This window comes from Grampus griseus, assembly GCF_964374135.1.
Source record: "Grampus griseus genome assembly, chromosome: 16".
Classification (NCBI taxonomy): Eukaryota; Metazoa; Chordata; class Mammalia; order Artiodactyla; family Delphinidae; genus Grampus; species Grampus griseus.
In genome coordinates, this window is record NC_139010.1 from 30,630,355 (window position 1) to 30,655,110 (window position 24,756).

General features: G+C 46.5%; 1 protein-coding gene across 7 annotated transcripts in view; it reads right to left on the bottom strand.

Moving 5' to 3' along the window:
- The window catches only part of KCNMA1 (potassium calcium-activated channel subfamily M alpha 1), a 747,855-nt gene that overhangs the window by 220,763 nt on the left and 502,336 nt on the right, over nt 1–24,756 (bottom strand). For all 7 annotated transcript variants that reach the window (XM_082673143.1, XM_082673147.1, XM_082673146.1 and 4 more), the window contains 4 exons: nt 23,274–23,349; nt 15,198–15,273; nt 13,017–13,187; nt 11,360–11,451 (listed from right to left, as the gene is read on the bottom strand). In XM_082673143.1, the coding sequence (XP_082529269.1) occupies nt 11,360–11,451; nt 13,017–13,187; nt 15,198–15,273; nt 23,274–23,349 (415 nt within the window). The remainder of the gene's footprint in view (nt 1–11,359; nt 11,452–13,016; nt 13,188–15,197; nt 15,274–23,273; nt 23,350–24,756) is intronic.

The window sequence follows — 24,756 nt, forward strand, 5'->3', positions numbered from 1 at the left end:
ACCATCCCAAGTCACAATCAGACCTCCATAACCACACCAGGCACGAGGAAAGATCACACACCTTTTGTAGCTTGTTGCCTAAAAGGAACTTCAGTCCAAGTCTTAAAAAATAGATACTGAGAACCTCAGAGCAGGAGATGTTGGCTGTATTTACCAGTCCAGCATGTACCCTCCTTTCAACAGCACCTCATTTTTTGGGAAAAATTAAAATAGTTTAAATTTTTAAATGATGTCAAAGAGAGTTTAGGGTTTATAAATTAATTAATTTTTGATCTTTCCTCATTGGATTTGGCTATAGGAAGAGACTGCAGTTACCTAAATGTACAGATTCGTAAAATCAGGTGCTAGATTTGTTTTGGACACACACACATATATACACACACACAACTTTTTTTTTTTTTTTGACAACGTCTTCAAAGTACTTGCAAAGAAAAATGCATTGATCAGACCACGGTGAGGGCCCAGCGCTCTGGTTGTCTACAATGGCGTTCGTGATAAGATTAAGCAAAAACCTAAACCTTGGCCTGGGGAAAGGATGGAGGGAGAGGTGTGAGAAGAGGACATGCAGATAAGCCCTGCTTCTGCTGCTTGTGCACGTAATTAAGAAGCCGCTCCTCATCTGGAGCACGGGCTCTGTCCAACCTAAAGAGTAGCACCTCATTTTTAATTTGGGGAACCACCCGTCCCCAATCCGATGTAGTCTTGGGACCTTTAACCACGGTTCCCTGCCCAAACTAGGCCAACCAGAGCTTTTCAATCTTAAATGAAGGGACACTAAGTTAACGGTGGGAACTGACTGATCCTGATGGTGAAACCCTGTAAGGACTTTCACTGAGTTGCTGCATGCTGGATCCCAGGGCTGCTTTTCTAGCTAATCTCTGTCCTTTCCGAGATCTTCAGCTTTCCTCTGAATGTCGTAAGATACTCTAACCTCCGAAAAAGAAAATTCCTTTACTGCTGAAGTCAGCAAGAATCAGTTTCTGTTGCCTATATCCAAAGAATCCTAACTGTAGCATTTGTTTACTTTAGCTTCTCATTGAATTCTCACAATAACCCAGTATGCAGGTTTTATCACCACTATTCTGTTTTTTTTCTCCTCCTTCCTTCCCTCCTGGAAGAGGACTCACACAGCTTCTTAAGTAAGCAATTCCATAATGGCCCACTTCTCACAAATTACACCGGTTCTTCCTTGTGTCTCTCCCCAACACCCTCCCTCACTCCTCTGCATTTTATCCATCCACTACTGCAGGGCTTGGTGGCCTTTGGCCATTTTTAAGTAAGCCAATCTTTCTTTGATCTGATTCTTCCTATCCTAGGTGGTTCTCTGCTCTTACAGAGAAATCCAGGCACTGAACAGCACTTTCCTCTATTCAGATCAAATCAGATTTGCCTGTTTCCACTTGGTAATGATGCTTCTGAACAGAGGCACCAAGTGGAGAGAGTATGGAGGCAAAAGTCAGCTACACCCTTTGGGGATGAAGGTGGAACAGAGGGAGAATGAGTCCAGGCAAAGAAATGGGCCTTAATTTTCCCTTGTAGAGGGGAGGTATTCTAGCTTTGATGTGCAAAGTGAGTCCCACCTCCTTCCTGAACAGCCCTGGTAAATAATGCATCATGGCCCTAAAACATGTGCTGCTGGGATTGACTCTCCCATAACCACAATCAAGTTGACACATCCTGGCCTCGTTCCCCAGCCACACCCAAGGGTGTTGCCCCAGCTAGCATATGTTGCTAGCCATCCACTTTGAGTAGACCCCAACACATTAAGCCTCCATCTGGGAGCCTCCACACATAAGTACTGGGAGGATTCTACCAGTTCCAGAGCTTGCTAAGGCATAGGATGCCACAGAAGGACTTTGTCAGATATGGAAATGATGGGAACTCAGGGTGGCAGCAGCAGTTCCCCTACCTCCCAAATCTTTTCACACCCCTCTCTCACTGGGTCCATCGTTAGACCCATAGCTTTTTAGATGCACAAGTCACCCCACTGTTACCTCTGCCCCAACTACTCTAACGGGTACATTTAACAATGTGAATCATCAACTTGCTTTTAGGAGCATTCCCTCTAAAATGCCTGTAGCCTTCATGATTCTTTTATACCTTCATTATTTTATTGAACAAAGTTCCTGCCAAAAGAGCATTTCACGGGGACGATGCTCCTCTGTGATCCAGCTTCTGTTTATTATCTCTGCTGCCGAAGCGCGCACCACCCAGCTTCTGTTTATCGGCTACTGGCTCCTTGGATGGCTCTGATTGGTCCAAGTCTCAGATAAGCTCCAGGAGAGCAAGAATCACATTTTCTTGTTCATCCTTTGAACCACAGCACCTAGCAGAGCGCCTGGACCGTAACAGGGCTCAAATAATTGTTAGTTGAGCAAATACGTTGGGATAGGAGCTTTCCTAGATCTGTTCTATATACTAGCTGGCATTTGCCTTTGAGGTCAGTGGCTAAGGCCATAAAACCTCCCACAAGATGGGCACGCATCTATCTCTGAACATGTGTCCTTACTGAGAAGGTATAGTGGGGGAGATAAGATTGTTTTTACTGACAAGTGGTACCCACATTTGGAGCAGCCCCTGTGGTTCTGGGGGTGGGAGCAGGTCATTGTTTCCCAATACCAGTAACAGACGTGGAGGCACAGAATCAAGTTTCCATGGGTTTCACGTTGCATGAGCCTCTAAAGGTTGTTTTTTTTAAATAAAAAGAGCCCTCGGACTTGGGCAGTTAGAAAGTTTCCTGGTTTATTTTCAGTGTATGATGGCAGCATCAGTGGGATGAACACCAGATCTACTGGGAACCACTGTGCACGACTCTGGAAAGACTTCTGTGAGAATGGATGACACAGCCGGAAGACAGAAACCACGGGGCAACTTAGTCTTGCCTGGTTGTGTTTGTTCTTTACATTCAGAATCTACCCAGGAAGCATTCACCCAATCAAATGTGAGGTTAAGCAGAAAGAATCTTCAGGGATTATAATTAGAAAAGTCACATTCAGAGTTCTTTTTCTTTAATGAAGAAAGAATATTTGAGAATGCAAGTCTAAGTCTGGATATGACTTTGTTTTTTAAGGTACACAGTTCATCTCCCACCTACCTTTCTATTCTTGTTTTCAGAACAACAGCTGGAACATTTTGATAAGCGTGTGGAAGGGAAGAGAGACAGCAGAAAAGTGTGGAGGGGGTGGGGGGGGGGAGGGAGACAGCCTTCATTCCATTAGTATTATCAGGAGATTGATTTAATATGCACCCAAGTCTCTCCAAATAGAGCTTCAAGTTTAAAAAGGACTGAAGATCCAAAGCAGAGGCAAAGAGAGAAGTGCTCACATCCACAGCCACCAAGACCCCTCTCACTGGAAAGGGATACCGGGTACTTTACATTACACAATACAGCACCTAACGACACTTGCTTCTGGTATCTGCCCCTTGGTACTGAATTCCAGAAGTAGTCGAGGGGTCATTTTTCCAAAGTATTAGGGCAATCTCACTTTTTTTTCTTCCCCCCAAAGTTTAATGCTAATCAAACCAGAATGCCTAATCAGTCCAAGATGGCCTGTCAACTTGAATTATCTGTTTGTCTTCCTATTTACTCTGTCTGTCTGTCTACAGTTCTTCATATCTCTGTGAAGATCAGTTATTGGGGCCTGTGTTTCCTTCTGACTAGAATGGCTACCAGATGATCCTTCCTGGTGATATGTTGATGATTTGCTAATTTATGGCTTTTAAAATCTAGGAATCTGAAAACCTTGCTGAGAGTTCAGGCTGGGAATCACGTGGACCCCGCGAGGAGAGGGCTGAATGGCTTACTTGTCAAGGGATCGAAGTTTGTATAAAATGCAAAGCTTCAGTGACATTGCAACCAGAGGGATGTCTGTGATGCAGAAATCATAAATGGCATCTTATAGGGACCATGCCTCCCAGGAGCAGCACAGGCCACGGAGGAGGGGGAGGGAGTGTGGCCCGAGCTACACGTGTGTGGGAAAGGAAAGGACATGGGGCTCAGCCCATGAATTAACCCCACGTCCTCTTCCCAAGCACTGGGGTCAGGCCTTCTCAGAAAGAGTAGAGAAAGAAGTGTTATTGTAGGGAGACCGTGACCTCTGGGAACCAAGTGGGGAGGTTTACACAAGCTCTGAGTTTGAACTCCCCGACCACTTTGGTGGCCAAATAATGTAACATATAGCTCAAGACAGATGTGGTGTACTTGGAGATTTTTATGGGTGTGTAGAAATACATTTATCCCCAGTGTCTGGCGTGTTGCAAGCACTCAATAAACACACGTGGACTAGATGAAGATGAAGCAAGACTCATGTCAGTTCTCTTTGGGGGCAGGAAATGGACTATGGGGGTAGATAAAAGAAGTCTTCGTAAAGAAATAATCCCTGTTCTGGTGCAGCGGACTGTTTAAGATTCCAATTCTTTTTTTAAACAGTGGTCTAGAACCAGGTGGGCAAAACCTGAGTGGTAGAGAAAATGGAATTTCCTGTTGATACAAGACAGCCAGGCAGGAGGGAAGAGAATGTGGTCTCGAAAAAGAACAAAGGATGCGGAGGGAGATGAAGGGCTTATTTCACATCAGAGGAAAGACACAAAATTAAATGACCTGATAATCAGGAAGCAGGGAAGGGAAGCAGGATGTCCTCTCCTGGTAAGTCAGCGGATAGCACTACTGCAGGCAAACTAGGCCTGAGAGAGAAATGATATTTTAAGACATAGTTTCTTGGAGGCAGAACTAAAGACCGATGGTTTCAGGAGGGGTTCCCGTAATACGAATTTTAAAACCTAGGGTGTTAGCTCCCCTTCGCCTAGGCGGCAACAGAAGCTGGGGTAGGTGGCTGTTGAACAGGTTGTAACAGCCCTTCCTCTGAGGTGTCACCTCTCTGGACCACTTTATCCCTGTAAATAATCCGTTTTGCTCTATAACAGCATCTTAGGTCTTTTTCGTTTTGGCCACACGTCTTAAAATCTGTACTTGGCATTTTCTTTAGTCCCACCCTTGCCATTGTCTGTCAGTGCCACTGCCATTGCCCCCCGGAGACTGTAACCTCCACGTGACGGGTGCCGTGTGTAACTTGCTCACCACTGAATCTCTGGCACCCAACACCACCCAGCAACCTGCCCGACACGTACTGGCTGAATGTCTGCAGCCACAACGAGCGAACCAGCGAAGGTGATAACAGGAGTGGGTAGTGCGGCAGGTAACTGTGCTCTCTGTTCTTTCTTGAAATTTTGCTCTAAATTATTGAATGCTTTTTAAAACATGAGCACTGACATGGAGGCACCTGATAAAGCACTCTGGTTCATTTTTAAACGGAAAAGCATGATAAAGGCTGCCCACCTCTACAGCTTTAAGGCTGCATCGTACAACCCTGAGGCCACACCTGAGGTCGAAGATAAACCGCCCAAACTCCCTCCTGAAGGACTCAGCCTCCTGAGGGTTAAAAGCTGAGGTTCCCACTCAAAGCTATGAAATAAAGCCAGGGAGTGTATGTATCTCGCCCAAGACTTTCCAGGAGGGACATCTGCTACCCTAGTTCTCACTGACCATTAGAAACCACCATCAAAGAAATGCCCTGAGCTGTGCAGACCGGCTGGGGAAGAGAAGGACCCAGATGGATACGTCTGCCTGGGCAGAGATGCTCTTCTCCAGATGGTAAGCAGGTTGGCTCTGCCCAGGAGGGAGCCCAAGCCTGATAGATCGCTACAATCCACCATGGCTGGTCCCCTAGGAAATGACCTCCCCAGGAAGGGGAGGAACTTGTTGAAATCCACAAATAAGGCACAAATTTCATTTTGGTCAATGATCTGTCTGTCCATCCTGGAGAGCCCCTCATTGTTAGACATGGTCAAGAGGTAAATACACTTCCAGTCTAACCAAATGAGAAAAATCAGGAAGAAGTGGTTTGGCCCGTCTCCACCTTTTTGTCCTTGACGCTGAGGCCAGGCTCCTTAGAGGCACTAGGTAAGCAGAAGGGGGAGACAGGCCCAAAGTGATGCTCGTGGTGCCTTTCTCTTCCTGGTCATTGTGTGTGCAATGTTCTGGCCCTACTGTGGGTAGAGGTGGAGGAAAGGATACAATGATAGGATCATGGAGTTTAGAGCAGAGAGGGGTCTCAAGAGATGATTTAGAGAAGCAGCATGGCCCAGTAGAGCAGACTGCCCCTGGGTTCAAATCCCAGATCAACCCTTTACTAGCTGTGCGATGTCAGGCAAGTCACCGCAAATGGAGATGAGAGTAATATCTTCCTCACATGGTCGCCACGAGGATGGGGAAGGATGCAAGCGTTCGTAGATATAATTTGTAGTAATTATTACTGTCATAGAAGGCAGTCCCAGGGCTTGGGGCATATAGATTCATGTTCTCATTTCCAGAAGTATGTGGCACTCCTCGGTCTATGTAAGGAGGAGGTCTAAGAAAAGCCACGTCATTTACATTGCACTGTTTCGCTCTAAAACAATCTTAGGTCGTTTTTGTCTTTGCCACACAGCTTTCAAGACAGCTTTCTTGAACTGGAGCTAGAGCCAGGTTAGTCTGTGACAACTATTCCCCGACCAGAAGAGGGGCGCAGACGCCTCATGCCGCTGGGGGATCTTCCTCCTAGTAAGTTACATTCAGCTTCCCATCCCCCTTTCTCTACTCCTTGCTCTCAACTGTCCATCTCTCTCTCTGTGTCTTCCTAGCATTTGGCTACCAGGAATCAGTAGCATAATCCAAACCCACCCATCCTCCCCTCTCCCAAACACCTGGCCTGGGACTCCCTCAGTTTCGGGACCCAGGAGCCCGTCATGGGAAGTACAATGTCTGGATGGCTCCCCAGCCCAGCTGCCTCTGACAAGGGGGTTAGGGCAGATGGATTCCTCTCTCTAGCCGATTATTTTCCATGGCCCTTGGCCACGTGACCTAGGACCATGATCTTGTCAGTTCTCATACACGAACCAGGAGTGCGCTGAGTCACAAGCAGAGAAGAAACCTCTGGGGGAAACAGCAGGGGCTGTGGGAAGAAGAAGAGCGAGCTGGAACCCCAAAGGCCATGGGAGCCTCACCCCTCCACTCCCCCACCTCTGAGCAGCTTGGAGCTTACAGGAAGGGAAGGAGGCGGAGGCAGTGGCCTCGAGAGGCAGGCTGGGCTGCAGGAGAGCTACTCTTCTGAGTAAGATCTGAGGTCTCAGCCCAAGAGACTCACTGTCCCCAAGACCTCCGACTCAGAGAGACTGCCTGCCTTGACACTGATTGGACCTTTGGTTATCAACACCCAAGTCCCTATCTCAGGAGCGCCCCCTACCTCATAATGGATAAACGAGAGAAGGACTCACAGGCATCTCCCCACATCTACTGTTGGCTCTAGGTGTCTTGTGGGAGGTCAGGTGAGGAATGTTGATGAGAAAACATTGGCGTGAGCCTCTGTGGGCCCTGGATGTCGTGTCGCTGGTGAGGATGCTCTGGGGATGCTACGTGAAGTGTTTACATTATGTCAAACACACAGAACTGAAAATGAGGTGACAACGAAATCTTCATATTCTCCAATATCCTGAAATTGGGTGTAGCGTGAACAAAACCCCGAGGTTCTCTACCTAAATTTTTCTTTACTTTAAATAATCTTGGAATTTCCAAGTCGTGTGTCTCCTCAGCTTTGGGTTACACGTTACCTTGAGTTCTCTGACAAGTTAATGCATTGTTAGAGAGGTTATTTCTGAGCAAAATGTGCACTCGTAAACAAACCCCTTAACTATGTTTATGTTTTAATTACTTTCTGGGCCTCCAGATGAAATCTCAGGGAGAAAAGATACACGTACGTGTGTCCATGGGTATAGCACATATATTTATGCATACACAAAAACACGGGGCGAAGTGCGCTATTTTAAGAGTCTGAACTCTATCTTTCAAAAAAGTTTAGCTGCTTTCCTTTTGCAAATGCATTTAATTTTATCTGGAAACTTTTTGACATTAGAAATAGAACAACTGTAGTTTCTCATTACGTTTGCTGCCAGAATCCATGCTTGGTTGCTCAACTAAAGACCTTATATTGCTAATTACTACCACATGCCCGTATCCCAAGCGAAAGAAAACTTATTGATTCTGACAGCCCATTCTCTCAACACTGAATTCCAAATGAAAACTCAAATTTTGGCCAAACATAACATTTCATCAATCTTGTTCTACTGACTGGAAAAACAACATCAAACAAAGGGTGCTAATGGCCCTTTATTACCGTTCCTTTCCCAGGCTTATATTTTCTGATGAAAGATCTAAGTGACCAAAGGGCTTCTTTAAACTACTTAGTAATTAGCTTTTGAACCAGGAAACAATGTGTAAAGTAAAGTGAACAGTCCCGGTGCTGATGACAGAACGTACTTTCTGTCCGCGGGGTCGGAGGACCTCGGAGACCCAGAGTGAACATTAAAAGCAAAGTGTGCATTTTCATAAAGGGAGAAGAAGAAAGAGAGAGAGAGAGAAAAAGAGAGAGAGAGAACCAGGCTAAAACCGGTGATAAAAGATGCTGATGGAGCCAGAACAAAAGCTGCGGGAAGTCTGTGATCTCAAGCCGTCAGCACGCGGTGGGGGGGGTCTGAGTGGAGCTGCCAAGGCCAAGGGACAACCGGAAGGGACCGGAGCGGGTGAGCGGCCGTGGGTCTCAGGGCCTCCTCTGGGTCACCCGTCAACAAAAGGCACCAGCCAGCAGGCCCACCCACACTGGACTGTGGCAGCTACTTTGGAGAAAAAACAAAATGTACGTGGAGTGAGAGTCAGGAAATATTTTCAACGTTGACGTCAAGGCAATTGATTTTATTGACTTCTTCAGGGGCAGTGAGTGAGAGGGGAAGGCTGGCGGAGACAGTGGGGTGGGGAGGCCATAAAGGCAACCTGAGCCCTTGGAATGCCTTCTGCTTTACGGAGACTTGTCCACGGCTTCGAGGCAAAACGAACCGAGAAGCTGTTTTCCTCTTGGCACAGAAAAAATGAACAATGGAAATCTCTGGACTTATTTGGCCTTTTGGATCCAACCAACGGCCCAGCAATCGGAACAGCTTGGTTCTCATCTCATCCAGGGCTGTTACAATAATAGGAGGAGGAGGGCCCCATCAGAGGGAAGGTGGGGAGACTTGCTGCCTCCACAGAAAAGACGCCCACTGGCCTCCTCTTGCCCACTGGCCTCCGTGCCTTTGAAAGGAAACGGGTGTCCTGTGGGTAGTTCCAGAAAATGAGTCCTTTTTTCCACCTCCTCATTTTCTGAATGGAGGACTGGATACCTGAGCTCGAGATGCAGTGAGATCACTGATGGGAGAGGAGGTTGTTGGCTCCTTCCAATGTGACGGATGGATGGAAATGCGATGCTACCGCTTTTATTTTTCTCTTAAAAAACAAAATAGGCTATTCAAGAGTTCATTTTAAAATGTATGAAATTTAAAAAACAAAAACAAAATCCTAGTTCTGTGATAGGAACTTCTGTGACTGGGAAGGAGAATGATAATTAAAATATCCTGCATCTTTTTCTAATTCTTTTCCCAATTAAGTTGTTACAGAATATTGAGCAGGGTTCCCTGTGCTATACGGTAGGTCCTTGTTGGTTATCCATTTTAAATATAGCAGTGTGTACATGTCAATCCCAAACGCCCTAACTATCTCTCCTCCCACCGCACCCTTCCCCTCTGTTAACCATAAGTTCGTTCTCTAAGTCTGTGAGTCTGTTTCTGTTTTGTAAATAAGTTGAAAAAGAATAGATACATGTATATGTATAACTGAATCACTTTGCTGTACACTGGAAACTAACACAATATTGCTTATCAACTGTACCCCAATATGAAATAAAATGTTAAAAAAAAAATCCTGCATCTTGACCTGGGATGTAGTTCCTGGGTTTGTACAAATCCTTGAGCTGTACATGAAAGACGTGTGTATCTTACTGCAAGGAAGTTAAAATGAAAGCAAAAACTCAAAAGCAAACAAAGCTGAGTGCCAAGAAAAAGCTTTAAAAAGAAAACAGTACAGGGACTTCCCTGGTGGCGCAGTGGTTAAGACTCCGCCTGCCAAGGGGACACGGGTTCGAGCCCTGGTCCGGGAAGATCTCACATGCCGCGGAGCAACTAAGCCTGTGCACCCCAACTACTGAGCCTGCGCTCTAGAGCCTGAGAGCCACAACTACTGAGCCCACCTGCCTAGAGCCCGTGCTCTCAAAACAAAGGAAGCCACCACAATGAGAAGCCCGCGCACCGCGATGAAGAGTAGCCCCCGCTCGCCACAACTAGAGAAAGCCCACGCACAGCAACGAAGACCCAACGCAGCTAAAAATAAATAAATAAATAAATAAATAAATATATTTAAAAAAGAAAGAAAGAAAAATCAAAGAAAACAGTACAGAATGGTTGCTTCCGCCCTGCCTGCCTCCAACCTTCTCCTCTCCAGACGGGAGGACAGAGCAGTCAAGGCCCTGCCATCTACTTAGGAGTAAAACTTCCGGTTGACAACGGACCCACACACTGACACTGATATTGACAAAATGATGCAAGCACAAAATGAAACAGTCCCCAATAAGAAAGCATTCACGAATGGGAAGCCAAACAAAAGATGCATCAGGAAGAGCGTGCCGTGCCCTGATGTACCATAAATCTAGTATTTCCTGCCAAGAAGGAATTTCAACTGAGTAATCATTCCCTTTGAGGACAAGCTCGGTGCCTCCTAGCTAGAGAACTGGTTCCCCGGTGGCCACAGTGCCAAGGTGACCTCGATCTTGCCCTCCTTAGGACTTCCCTGTGAGAGTAGGAGCCCATGTTATGGCTGCACAAAAACCCCATAGGATGGCATCAGTTTCATCTGAGGGACCGGAATGTAATCACTCACCTAATGAATATAAAGAATGAGTGAGCTGGGTTTACGTGTTGGGGATGAGAACAGAAAATATGGCCCCAGTTACACGTGGACCCCTTCCAGGATACATCTGTCGTGTCTCTTGGAAAGATGTGGGGGGGAAGAGAGTTGTGAATGGGAACAAGCCTCAGGAGTTGGTCCACGTGTGATAACTTCGCGGGGGTAATTCTGACATCACACCCCACACAGAATGTGGCCCTTCGGGGGGGTGGGGAGGGGCAGGATTCAGGTGTCTCCGCCACAGGGGCTCTGAAAGTCACTCAACCACATCTTTTTTAATGCAACTGACTTACTTTCTGCCTCCATGTTTGTTAAAAGTCCCGCCGAATTTATTCCGATTCAGGATGAGAGCAGCAATTTCGGGCACGTAGCGGGCAAACATTGCCTACATGCATGAAACAAAGAAACGAGAGCCAAAAAAAAAAAAAAAAAAAAAAAAAAGGCATGCAGAGAGGATTCTACTGCAGTGGAAGCAACAAAACCTCTTGGCATACTTACTTTCTTCCACTAACCGCACTATAGGAGCCCCCGTATTTCTTGCGGTTTCCTATTAACTCTATGATTTCAGGGACGTAGCTGGCAAACATGGCCTGAGGAAAAGATAGGAGACAGAAGAGAGACTAAAAAGACAGGCCAAAGAAAGGGGGTGACCTTTTCAGAAGTGGGGGGTATTAAGATCTGAAAACACAAAAGGGCTAGAACTGCAAAGGTACATATTAATACGTTAGGTTGTAAAAAAATAAATAAATAAAAGCACAAAAAGGGCAAGCTCCTGAAAATACACAGGACAAAACAAACATTAGCCAACCTAGACAACTAAAAAAAAAAAATCACAGTCAAGAAAAATGTAAAGGAGACAGGAATAAATAAATTGATATCTAGTTCTTCTTCCTGAATAGAAATAAGGGAATGCATGCATGCTAGAAAAATCACACACACACACACGCATTATTTCAAGAGAAGCCCTTTCTTCCTAATTATAGTTCACATGAGAATCTATGCCTTTATGAACGATTAAAGACAATAAACACCAAAAGAGGATTTAAAAATATATAAACTTTTCCACTAAAAAAAAAAATCACTAAAAAGCACAAAACGTAAATTTAAGAAATCACATAGGAAAGGACAGCAAGGAGAAACACAAATCTGCCATGTTTCGTCCAACAAACATTGTGCTTGTGGCTGGATAAAGGGGTCTCATCTGCAGGGGCCTCACGGGTGCTGTGAGAACACTGTGCTAATGTACACACCACACGTACATTCATATACATTTTTCAAATGCATATGCCACATGCATACACAACAGAGATGTGGATGCATTAAACAAATGCACGTGCGGTGTACATGTGTGAAAGCTGTGTGTGAGTTTAGGGTTTTAATCACTTACCTCACACACAGCAAACATCTAAACGTCAAATGAGCTACTTTGAAAGACAAAATGCAGCCACCACCGATGAGTTGCCAGAAACCCCTCTTGAAAAGCACAACACATCATAAACCACCGTGATGATCTGCACAGAGCAGAAGAGTAAATAGTGCAACTTTCTGACTTAAAGAGGGGGAGGGAAAATACCGTGTAAGGGAGTTGGTTGGCTGTTTACAAAACCATACTCTGCTCACGTAATGATGTCCATCCAGAGGAGACCAGCGGGCTCTCCTTCCTCCGGGGTGGGGACACTCCTCTTTAGAGCAAGGCCCCAGCCACAGTGTTTGTTGGAAGTGGAGGGAGGGGGAAGGGGGCAGGGAGCTCTTGAAACCGCAGACTGTCTACAGAGTATCAACAGTATCTACCCCCGTCAGGTGACAGCAGTGCCCTTGCAGAATATCAGAGGCTGAATTACATTACAAAGGCACAGACACTCTCACTTGATCAGTGAGCATCACTTTCTTAAGACAATTAGGTTTGCTCCGGGCTAAATGGCTGTCCCTCACAAGGACACCATGCCTGGGTCTCAGGGTAACAAATCCAATATACCAAAGAAATATGCAGAAAAGTCACCATGGCGTTTGGATTGACTTTAACCGGATTGTAACACTAAGGCAGTCGCTTGCCTCCAGTGCAGAAACACAGTCTCAAATACACAGCTTTCAGAAAACGGATAATAGAAAAATATTAATGACCACAAAAATCAACATTGTAAGAAAGAGTTTTTACCAGTCCCCCGAGGATGAAGAAGACCATGAAGAGACGCCCGAGCGTGGTTTTTGCATAAACGTCCCCGTAACCAACAGTGGACATGGTCACCATGAGCAAATAGACACATTCCCAGTAGGTAAGAGCCTGGTTGTTTTGGAAATTTTCCCATGGGTCCCCTGAATTCTCCACCTAGAGGAAGGAAGAACATTACAGGCGTGATAAACCAGAAACACAGAAGCTCCGGCATCTAGGCTGTTTCTGGATGCACGGCACCCTCGGCCTGGGGAGTTTGCTGGCCTGAGCTGAGCTCTGTAAGTAATGCTTACAACCTCTGAGCAGGTAGTGGAGAAGGTGGAGTGAAAGCCACACCAACGCGCCTGCCCAGCTGATCGGGGCAGAGAGGGGAAGGAACTGAGGAACATATCCAGAGTCCATTTTCTTCTCATCGTTACAAAGATCTGAGGCCAGCTGAATTTTAGGGCGTTGCCTCTAGCCACGTGAGGCTAGAGGCAATGCACTAAACGGCCAAAGAGGCCCTTCTCTTGAGTTCCTGCTCAGTCCCAAAGAAATTCTGGACCTTCCCACAGGGGACCTCCTCCTTTCATTGTTTTGACCAAGTAGCTGCCCGAGGGACCTTGCTCCTTCAGATCATACGAGCGAACCCCAAAGAGCATCCCTTGCAGTCTGACTAGGCTTTCCTTGCTTTGCAGAAGACCAGTGATGGCTCTGCCCTGCGAACTGCAGAAAACTCCCTTGGAAGCACAAAAAGCAAGCTCATGAGAACTATCTCCATCTGCACACCCTGTAGACCTAGGGCCAGCAAGCTTAGTCTGTAAAGGGCCAGATGGTCAATATTTTTGGCTTTGTGGACTACCGGGTTCCCTGCTCTCTGTAGGGACAAATCAACTCTGCAGGGGCAGCAGGAAATCGGGCAGAGGCAACAGGTGTGGAGAGCTTCTGCCCCAGGGTTGCAGTTGACCCATCTCTGCTTTAGGCTCAGAAACACTTGCTAGCCTCCCATCATCTATGATCTGCCGACAAAGCTGTGAGGCAGGCAGGAGAGACACTTTAGAGGAGAGGGGTCCAGCCCTACCATCCACTGGATGGCCAACGCCTGTGACCTGCCAGGGTGGTCCCTGCGGATGGGCAGCCCCAGGCCCCCTCACCCCCGGGCCTCCAACTCTGGCCTCTTTCACACATCAATGCTTGTCCTCAATGTGCCCTTTTCATGGAGGTTTCCTGGTGAAGCAGAAGGTACTTCACACAATAGTAAGGTGAGGCCACTGCTTATTGAAAACAGCCAATGAACCCTCCGTATCTGTGATTTTTGGCACTTGGCAGAATTAGAGTGATTATCTACGGGTGATTTCAGCCAAGGATACCATCAGCATAAAGGAGTGGGTGGGAAACCACCAGATCTAGTGACCGAGTGATTGCCCGGCAGTCTTCCTTGCGATGAGAATTACAAAAATCCCAACGGGAGGGAGGGGTAACAATGCTTCCTTCCACCCCTTATGAGGACAGAGGCTCAGCAAGGGAAAGGCACCTTTACCCAAAGCTTCCAAGTTAGATGAGGCTCCTTCCAGCATTAAAGGTTTGTGTTTGTTTGAAACACACTTCCCACAATAGCTATGCTCCCTAGAAAGCAGGCAGAAATCTGCCCTGGGAAGGTGAGAACAGCTTGACAATAATATAAGGCTTTGGAGTCGTTAATTTAAAAGAATTAACATTTTTGAGACACGAAATAACTTGACAAGCAATCAGGCCAAAGAATCGAAGAGGGCTTTTTGTAAGGGGCAAGTGGAGGGAAATTGAGGAATCTGAATTTGTTGTTTACTAAGAGATGGGAGCCAGACGTGCAACCTGGTCGCCAACCTTTTCTGGTGATTGCTGAGGAAGCACTGCCATCTTGTGGATGGCTGGGGTTATTGCAGACAGGAAAAAAAAAAAAAGCAATGAAAGGGCCCCCATAGCAATACAGGTGAGCTGAAAAACGCAGGTGAAGGGTGTGACCGTGACTCACCATCTGGAACTAGTTTGGGGTAAAAGGATTGGAAATTTAGACAACTGTGCAGTTGCTTCTCGTGGTTTTTTTGCATTCTACAGCTGGGCTGAAGTTTGTCTCCCAGGTAATAAAATGACTCAGAGAGGGCCTTGTTCCAGAAACGCCAGCACTGAAGCGTCTTCAAGGATACTTACCAAATGGATGAACCCGGCTGCTGTTAGCCACGTGCTGATAAATATGGAGAGCAGATTCACCAGCTTGATGGAATTACTGTGCAAAAGACACAAGCAAAATCCCCAAGTTACAGAAGAAGACTCACCTGGGGCTGCCTTCCAGAGGAACAGAGCCTCTCTAGTGCCCACTCCCACGCCCAATCCCCCAGAGCCACCATAAGGGAAGGATCTGAAAGGTGGCATAAGGAGTTCAGGCCAGAGCCTATAGGAAGATGACTTCTGAGCTACTGAAAGTTGTCCCTCAATTAAGCCCTCTGATGGTTTAAAATTTTTTCTTTTTATTTTGAAAATCTTTAAATCTACAGAAATAGTGAAAGAACAATATAATGAACACTCGGATGCCCTTCATCTAGATTAACCAGTTAACATTTTGCTACATTGGCTTTAGCTCTATACATTTTCTCTTCTTTTTTTTTCCCTTTTCCTGGCTGAACCATTTACAAGCACATTGGAGACATCATGACACAACCCCCTGAATACTTCGGCACTGAACACCTAAGGAGGACACTGTGCAAGACAATCATAATACAATTGTCCTGCCTAAGGAAACTGACATGGATTCAGTAACATCATCTAATAGGTACTCTTAATCTAGATATCTCCAGTTGCTCCGAAATTAGCTTTACTGATGCTTTCATGTGTTCACCCTGATTCAGGAAGCCATCAAGGTTCATGTGCTGCATTTGATTATTATGTGGCTTTAATCTAGGGGTCAGGAAGCTTTTCTAATAAAAGCACAGATAGTAAATATTCAGGCTTCGCTGGGTCAGAAAGTCTCTGTTGCAACTACTCAATTCTGCTGCTGGAGCAGAAAAGCACCTTGGGAAACCTGTAAAGGAATAGGTGTGGCAGCGTTCCAGGAAAACTTTATTCACAAAGACAGGCAGCGGGCTGACTGGCCTAAGTAGTAATGGCTACTCAGTCTGCCATTCTCTGCTTTATTCTCCTTTAATGTGTAAGTAACACACCCACCCCCAACCAATACACACACCCTTTTAAATCTGTTTTTAGTGCCAATTTAATTTTCTGTGCACCCAGGCCAGCTTTCATCCAGAATGTCCCATATTCTGGACTTGTCTGACTGTTCCCGCCTGAACAGATCCTGTTTCAATACGTCTTTTGAGAATACCCGCCTGGGATGGCATCACATCAGGAAATTCCAACTCAATTGCACCAGGCCCAGTCACCTGGTGAAGGTGGAAACGCCAGATGGCGCCACTGAGAGGTGCCCATTTCCCTTTGTAATTAATATGCCATCTGGGGAGTGGGACTCTGAGACCATATGAATATCCTATTCCCCAACAACCTTATACCTAAAAACTTCAGCATCCACCAGTGTTCCTTGAGGAAGATCGGTTGCCACTCACGAGATATTTAACTCCCTTACAGTAGGGGCCTTGTCGGCAGGGACCCTGGGAGCAGTGAGTCCCTGGTGCACAGCAGGGCCTCTAAGAATCTGCACTGAGTGAGCAGGTCTCCCCTCTGTACTCGTCCCATCTGCCTTCACCCCGTTCACTCCTACTGGGTGTACAGCTCCTCAACCACTGTTGTCAGCAGGTCGCTGCCCTGTCCAAAGGCTCCTGTTGAGTAAAATATTAGGTCCAAATTCCCACCTTCAACACCCTCTGAAGTTTCAGGTCCTCCTACCATGATTCTACACAAACCAGGCAACTTCCATCACAGCCAGACTTACTCACCAAGTCTTTGTTTATGTTATTACTCAGCTCGCAAGCCCTCCCCATCTATCCAAGTATTTCCCTTTCTTCAAAGCCTGATTCAGTCCCTACCTCTTCCTTAAAGTGGTTCTACCCACGGGCAATACAAAGTGACCTACGTCTCCTTCACCTCCAGCTATCCATTGGCTGTCTTAAGGCATCGTTTCAGGTTTCTATTTGACTCTTGTGTTCCCACCTGCATCGTGCAGAAAAGAGCTCTATCTCTTTCAATCTCCCCAGAGGGGCCTAACACTGCCCACAGTGTGGTTCAGCCCATCATCCTGGATGGATTGATCTCCGGCCACTCCCACCTGTTTCTCAAGGGAAACCAATGGTTTAAATTCTCAGAGTTTAAGATCACAGTGGTAAGAATGGCTAACACAGTTCTTTCACAGGGCTTACCATGTGCACCACCATTTTAAGTGCTTCACGTATATTAACTCATCAAATCTTCATAATGACTCTATGAGGCGGTCCCAAGGTTAAGAAACTGACCCAAGTTCAACACAGTAAGCAGCGGAGTTGGGACTTGAACCCAGGCAGTTTGGCTCCAGAGCCTGCCCTCTTGGCCACTACAGTGGAGAACAGTCACAGCCTGGGATCCACCAGAAAGTCTTCCTCATTGTGAAAGTGAAGCTGTGTGTTGAGGATATGAAGAGGGCCAGAGGCTACTGCCCCAGGGAGGATAGAGGCTATCACCACATCCAGTCCCCAACTAGTTTCTCAAGAGGAAGCCAAAATAAAGCAGAACCTCCCTGTCTCTGCCTTTTAGGCCCTCTGAGGTGCATTAACCTTGGAGACAGAGAGACTGATGAGGGACGGGTAGCCAGTGGCAAAGGGAGAGATCTCAGGGAAACGTTGTTCATTTCCTCAGAGGATAATTAAGTGCCAAGGTGATCCACTTACACAGCCCTGGATCCTTGGAGTTTGATCAAAGCAGTGTCCCACCAATAACCATGTGGGGCCCTCTTGAGAGATCACAACTATTGGAGTCTCCGAGCCTCATGGTGCTTTGGAAAAATGACCTTATATGGTGATTATTAATCTCTGATTGTCACAGTGATATTAATAGTACTTAAGGGAGCTCTCTGTTGTGTAGAGAACATTTAATCATTGTTGCTGAAAGAGTCCCTATTTAGCACTGAAATCTGATTATTTTTTATGGCATCTGCATCATTAGAGATGCCCAGTATTAGGAATTTGCTTTTCAAATGAAACTCTATGACCAGGCAATCATCTACAAGCTCTGTGCAAGACACACAAGATTAACTCTTGGTGGACTTTCTCCATATTCTGAAATTTGAACTTCACCAAGCTGAAGAGGGCTCCTTGGAAAGAGGGAAGGGGTTGCAGGACAGGGTTGTGGGCTCTGCATGGCAAGAGGCCACTTCAGGGCCAAGCCCAGGGGTCTGGACCAAAGGGCAAGTTCCCAATGGTTAGAATGACTGGAACTATTCAGGTTCTAGCCCCCCTCAGGATAAGGGACAGATTGTGACGTTAGCATGAGAGCCTAACTTCATTTTCGTGTTTTCCATGATCATTTCTGGGTCCTGCCCCATGAGTTCTCACTAGCCATTAGAGTAATTTGTATCAGTGGATACAGTGAATCATCGTCCATGGGCAGGCACAGAGACTTCTCTGTTCTTATAGATCAGAGACCTTTTTTAGGACTCTGTAGATATTGGGAGAGAGAGTCTGTCTCTGTAGATACTGCAAGAATGAATGTCTGTCTTTTTCCAAGGTCATAGCTGAAAACCCAGAACCACTGAGGGCCATCTCTGCTCTCAGTGTATTTAACAAGACATGTATGGGTTGAGACTGAAAGCATCACCTCTTTCCAAAAAGCAATACGAATTTATCTCTGTTCTACTTGACGAGTATTTTCCTCTTTGTTTCTGGCTGAGAATAGAGACAGGTGCCAATGCCCTTATTTTGTTTTATTGTTACGTTTGCTGGACAGATGTACAATCCCCTCAAAGTCAACTGCACTGTACCCCACGGGAATGAATGGCCTGAACTATAAGACACAGAGCGAAGCAAAATCAATTCAGGCTTGAATTCACCTGATGCTGTCCCTGGTTGTGACAGGAACTGGGACAATCCAAGTGTGTGGTTGTCCTGTCAATTCTAACCCTTAAATCTCTCTCCATCCCTCTCCCTCTTCTCCGAAGGCCAGCCCCTAGTACCACCTGCCTGGACAACTGCCTCGTGACTAGTCTCACGGTCTAGGGCTTAGACGTTTTAGACCCACTCTCTGTACAGCTGGTGGAACAGTGGATCTTTCTAAAATGTAAATCTGACCACGTTCCTCTCCTGCCCAAACCCCTCAACGACTCTTCCTTGCTCTCCGAGTCAAATCCATGACATCTGAGAACCTTCACGATGTGGCCTCTGCCTGCAGTCTCTATACCGATTACTCTTTTCAAGAACTTTAACCTTGGAGCCGTTTCTGAGGTAATATATGTAGTGCAGTGATTTCAGTTTCCAAAATGTCAAAAAAAAATGTGTTGTTTAGGTAAATGATGGTACATACATAGAGTGGCATGCTACGTGGGAAATGGAAGTGACATGGTAGAACATTAGTGAGGTTATCTCAGCATCGATGGTGCTGAGGAAACTGTGCTTTATCCTTTCCTACACTGTTGAAATGTTTACACTACACTTTAATAATCAGAGGAAACAGTTAAGGCAACTACCTTTTTTTTTTTTAAAAAAAGCACTAGGTGCCCCATGCCCCCATCATAAGTATCTATATCTCCATCATCAGCATTAAATGAGGTATGGAATGACAGCCTTTAGACAGAGCTGCTTCCTTTGCTCTGACGTACGAGGCTGCTTGCCAGTTTGCTGGGCAGCTGAGGAACTCCCAAAAGCTCAGACAGTGGCACGAGGTCTCCCAGTGGCCCCTTCAATATGCCATTTATAGGACATGGAGCCTTTGAGGCCCTTCTGCTGGCTGGCAGTTTGGGGAATGACCTTGATGCTGTCCCGTTACTGTGACTCTCTGTTTTCTCTGTCATCCTGTTCACTCTGTCATCTTTTTCCTGATCTCCTCTTCGTCCTTTCTGTCTCCCTCTTTCCCCACCCCTCTTTCTCTTTCTCTCCGCACCCCCCCCCATATATTTCTCTGCCCTGTTTCTTCCCACTTTGGGCCAGGAGAGGCAGCCGAAGAACGAAACATGAAACCACAATTTCATATCATTATTTCAAATCACATTTCAATGTCTCCACCGCTACCCAATACCCCAGGTTGCTGGGGACTGGCCGCTAGAGAAAGTCATACAAAACCCCCGGAAAGATGATGATGGGGTTCCACCCACCCGCCTGGAAGGTCCCTGTGAAAGCAGCAAAGTACAGAGGCGTTACCAGAAAATCCCTCAAGGTACGAAGCCCTACTAGGACCAAGGCTTCTGCTTCTCTGCGGCAGAGCCTGCGGGATCCGTGCCTGGGGCTCCCAGAAGGAAGGGGCCTCGACCAGCCAGGCAGCTGGAGAGGGAACGGGCTCAGAGAGCTATTCTAGACCTCCCGAGTTCCCACAATCAGATGAAGGTTCCGTCTGTGCCCGGTGATCGGGCCTCTCCCTGCCCTCCTAATCTCATCTTTCTCTTTTCCTACCATGGAAACCCCAGTCTCCAAGAGCACAGAATTACTCAACGTTCCCCCAAGAGCCATGTTCTACGTGCTTTCCTGCAGCTTCCTTGACTGGAAGTCACCCCACTCACCCTTTCCTCTCACACGCCTAATCTCCAGCACCACCAGAATGACACCTGGCTTTCTACAAGGCTCACCGAAGACACCCCCTTTGCCTTGAAAAGATCCCTGACTGCCTCGCACTTATGCCGAGCCCCACTTAATCACTCTCCTCCATGCCTCCCAAGCCCTGGGGGTACCTGTACCCTCAGCACCAACTGCACTGTGGGTCAGTCCTCCCCCAGGGAGCTCTCTGAAAGTAGGACTCAATCCCGGCACCCATGTCGCTGCTGCACAAATGGGGGCTCAATTCAAGCTTGAATTCACCCTGATGCTGTCCCTGGTTGCGACAGGAACTGGGACAATCCCAGTGTGCGGTTGTCATGGAAACCACCCTCCCACAAGACAAGGAGCTTAATTCTGTGGGAAGTGGGGTGTTTGGGGAAATGCTGCTGGGGGCTTAGGATGGCAGACATCCCAGTAGCCTGCCACCCCGTGACTCTCCCAACGTAGAGTCACCTCTTTCCCTCACTCGCTGCTTCAGATTTTCCCCCTCTGCACTGGGAGAATGAACCCCCATAACTGTCGAGTCATCAGGTGGAATGTTTCCCCAGGGATGCTAGCGCTATTTCCTGCATCCAGAGGAAAGGAGTCTTTTCCAAGGAATGGGAAGTTGGCGGGTCTCTTGGCAAAAGCCTAGAAAAAGATAGTTTACTCAGGGCTTCCCTGGTGGCGCAGTGGTTGAGAGTCCGCCTGCCGATGCAGGGGACACGGGTTCGTGCCCCGGTCCGGGAAGATCCCACATGCCGCAGAGCGGCTGGGCCCGTGAGCCATGGCCGCTGAGCCTGCGCATCCGGAGCCTGTGCTCCGCAACGGGAGAGGCCACAACAGTGAGAGGCCCGTGTACCGCAAAAAAAAAAAAAAAAAGGTAGTTTACTCAGATGGCTTATCATTCTCCCAAGTCCAGGAAAGATCCACATGGAGTACGAGGCAGGTGAGAACACAGTTCTCTCCATGTTATTCCTCAGAGTAATGGCACCTTCTCAAAATGCTGGCGTCAGAGGATTGAAAGACCCCTAAACAAGCAAACTCGAGACAGGGAGAAAGAGGCACTATACCAGGTTAGACAGTGTGGATGACTCCACGTAACACCGTCCGCACAAGTATCTCTTAAATACAGCTCCTGGGATTGCCACTGGGTCCCCACCAAGTCTACACGTAAAAATACAGTGTAGTGGAGCAAATATGATACAGGCAAAACTTGAGGACTGCTAGCTTTGTTGACCACTTTAATTTCAAGAGGAATATGAGTTCCTTGCATAGAAAAGTCATAGAAAGGTAGAAATGAAGGTTACTGTCACTCAGAAGAAATACGAATAACAATATTCAGTCTGTAGTAATAATAGTATACACTATTAAATGGAGCGCCAACCAATTCTGACCCCAGGATAATGAAAGTAAAGGGCGTTGGGGCACACTGTACAAGATTTCCATGGCATTCGACGCTTATTTTCTTTTTAACTTGACTAATAGGAAGTGAATTTATTCCCCCATTCACGTAGATGAGTAGTTAGTGAGGGGAAACCAATGTGAAATGAAAACAAACGAGAATAAACAAAACACACTAAGACCCAAAGAGGAAAGCCTGTCACATTTGTTGGATGTGACATACTCAGGAAGCTGAGTCCCAGCCTCAGTTACTGGGAAAACAATGCTGAATCCAAGCTCCCCCAAAATGCAGGTTTATTAATTACAAATCACAAACATAGAGATGTCCTGTTTTTCATCATTTATCAAACACGTTAAGGCCAACCAAAGAGGAAATGGAACATTAGCAGTGAGCTTCTCAACGTGTAATTTCCTATGAGAGAAATTTATGACCTGTACTTATTCTCCATTAAAGGACATCCAACCTCTTTTATTAGTTTATTCATCAAGGCAGCCCTGGTTTCCGGCCAGCTCTGAGAACCTGCAGGTCCTCAGGAAAGGGGTCTCTGGGGTTTTTTTTTCTCCTGGTCCAGTAGTGTTTTCCAGATCATAATACAGTTAACAGAAGTAGTCATGGTGCATTCGGCGGGCGGTTTTTAGATATTCCCCAGAAGGCAATTCACAGAGCAAGCCCCAGGGGCTACATGGGCTATAAAGTGAACATCTAGAATGTACTTTGAAATGAAATGATTTTCTGTTTGCCGTATGAGGTTTGTGATTGCCTCTCAAAGAGCACTGCTTCCATTGCTTTTATGGCCAGGTTCAATTTCTTTGTTAGTGATGTAATAAAGGGGTGATTTAAAACCCGAGAGCAAGGACTTCCCAATCAATGAGCAGACCTATCCCTCACCCACTGTGCACCTCTCTCCATGGTGCTGCGGCCGGTGTCCAAGCAACCCCACAAGGTCCCCCAAAACTGTCTCTACTTCCCCCCATACACAGCTGCTTCTTTCTCTCTACCATAGAGTCCTCGCCCTGCAGAAGACCCTACCTCTAGGCCTCCCCTGGGTTTCTGTGTTAGATCACTCTCTCTGTGCATAAGAGAACTCTAACTTTATTGTGATGAAAGTACACAACACCTGATATTTACAGCATGGCACTGGGGACCAGAACGACAAAAAAAATATGAGAAAGAACATCTTACCTTGTTTTCAGGATATTCAGAAACTGCAAAATTTCTGAAAACTGGATCAGCCTGAGAGCTCTTAAAAATCTCAACCCTGGAAAGAGAAATGAGATAGAGATGCATTACTTTCAATGTGTGGTTTTGATGTGCACACACTGCCGTTGGATTTACAGCTGCCAAGGTTAATGGGATATGAAATCCCTGCAGAAGAATGAAGCATCCCGTACCGTGGATGTAGCTCTTCCTCCTGGTCCTTGACTGGTTTAATCTCAGCTGGTAACCTGACTGTTTCATTAAAGGGGCCCTGCATGGAGCCACTGCAGACGATATTCTGGTGGGCAGAGCCCAGTTTACTGAGCTTTCTCATGCATCCATATCTGATTTTTTTTTTTTTTTTTTTGTGCGGTACGCGGGCCTCTCACTGTTGTGGCCTCTCCCATTGCGGAGCACAGGCTCCGGACGCGCAGGCTCAGCGGCCATGGCTCACGGGCCCAGCCGCTCCGCGGCATGTGGGATCTTCCCAGACCTGGGCACAAACCCGCGTCCCCTGCATCAGCAGGCGGACTCTCAACCACTGTGCCACCAGGGAAGCCCCCCATCTCTGATTTAAAGCACTATTTCTAAGTTACATGGTTGTCTGACAGGATTCTGTCTCTGAAAAATACTGGGAATAGCTCAGGGTAACCCTTGTGCTAAGAGCAGATTAGGAACAAGTCAGATAACCTCACCTCTTTGGTGGATTTTCTTTTTTTTTTTTTTTTTTTCAATCTTTATCTGCCGTTCTGATAAAATGAAAAGTATAGCTCACTGTGTTATCTGTTTCCCACAAGGTTCTATATTTTTCTTCCAATCAAAAAAAAAATCAAATCATTACAATATCACACCCCATATACTTCAGGATTCACAACTTATATAATTCTACTTTTACTGAGTGTCAAGATACAGGCTTCTCCATTCTAAATCAGCAACCTCTCTTGAATGGAGAAGAAGAGCCAGTGTTTCTATGTAGCAGGAGAGAGAAGGAAATGGGGAAGGAAGACACAGTTGAGGATTCAAGAAAATACAGATGATTGTTGTGTTTTCATAGCCTTGGGTAAAATGTACTTCTGTTGAGATCAAATTTGTGAGTCAAAAACAATCTAAATGACTCATGGGCTTTGAATCTTGGCAGCTGTGCAAGAAAACTGTTTACAAAATACTTTATTACAGCTTTGAGACACTTTCAATAGCACACCCACTCCCAAGGGGATTCAAAGCATTTTATTAAGCTTCCGCATGTGCCATGTGTGGAGCTGAGCACAGAGTGGGCTAAGTTGTGGACAGGCAGCTCGATGTCCATGGCTGAGAGTTTATTCGGCCCAGTATGTGAGGCAGTAAAGCGGGGAGGCGTGCAGAGTGGTGGGAAGAAGCGGTGGTGATTCTCTCGAGACCCCAGGGTGAATCAAGGAAAGGAGACAGACCGGAAGTTCTCCCCTAAACAGCTCCATATTGGGCTCAGTTA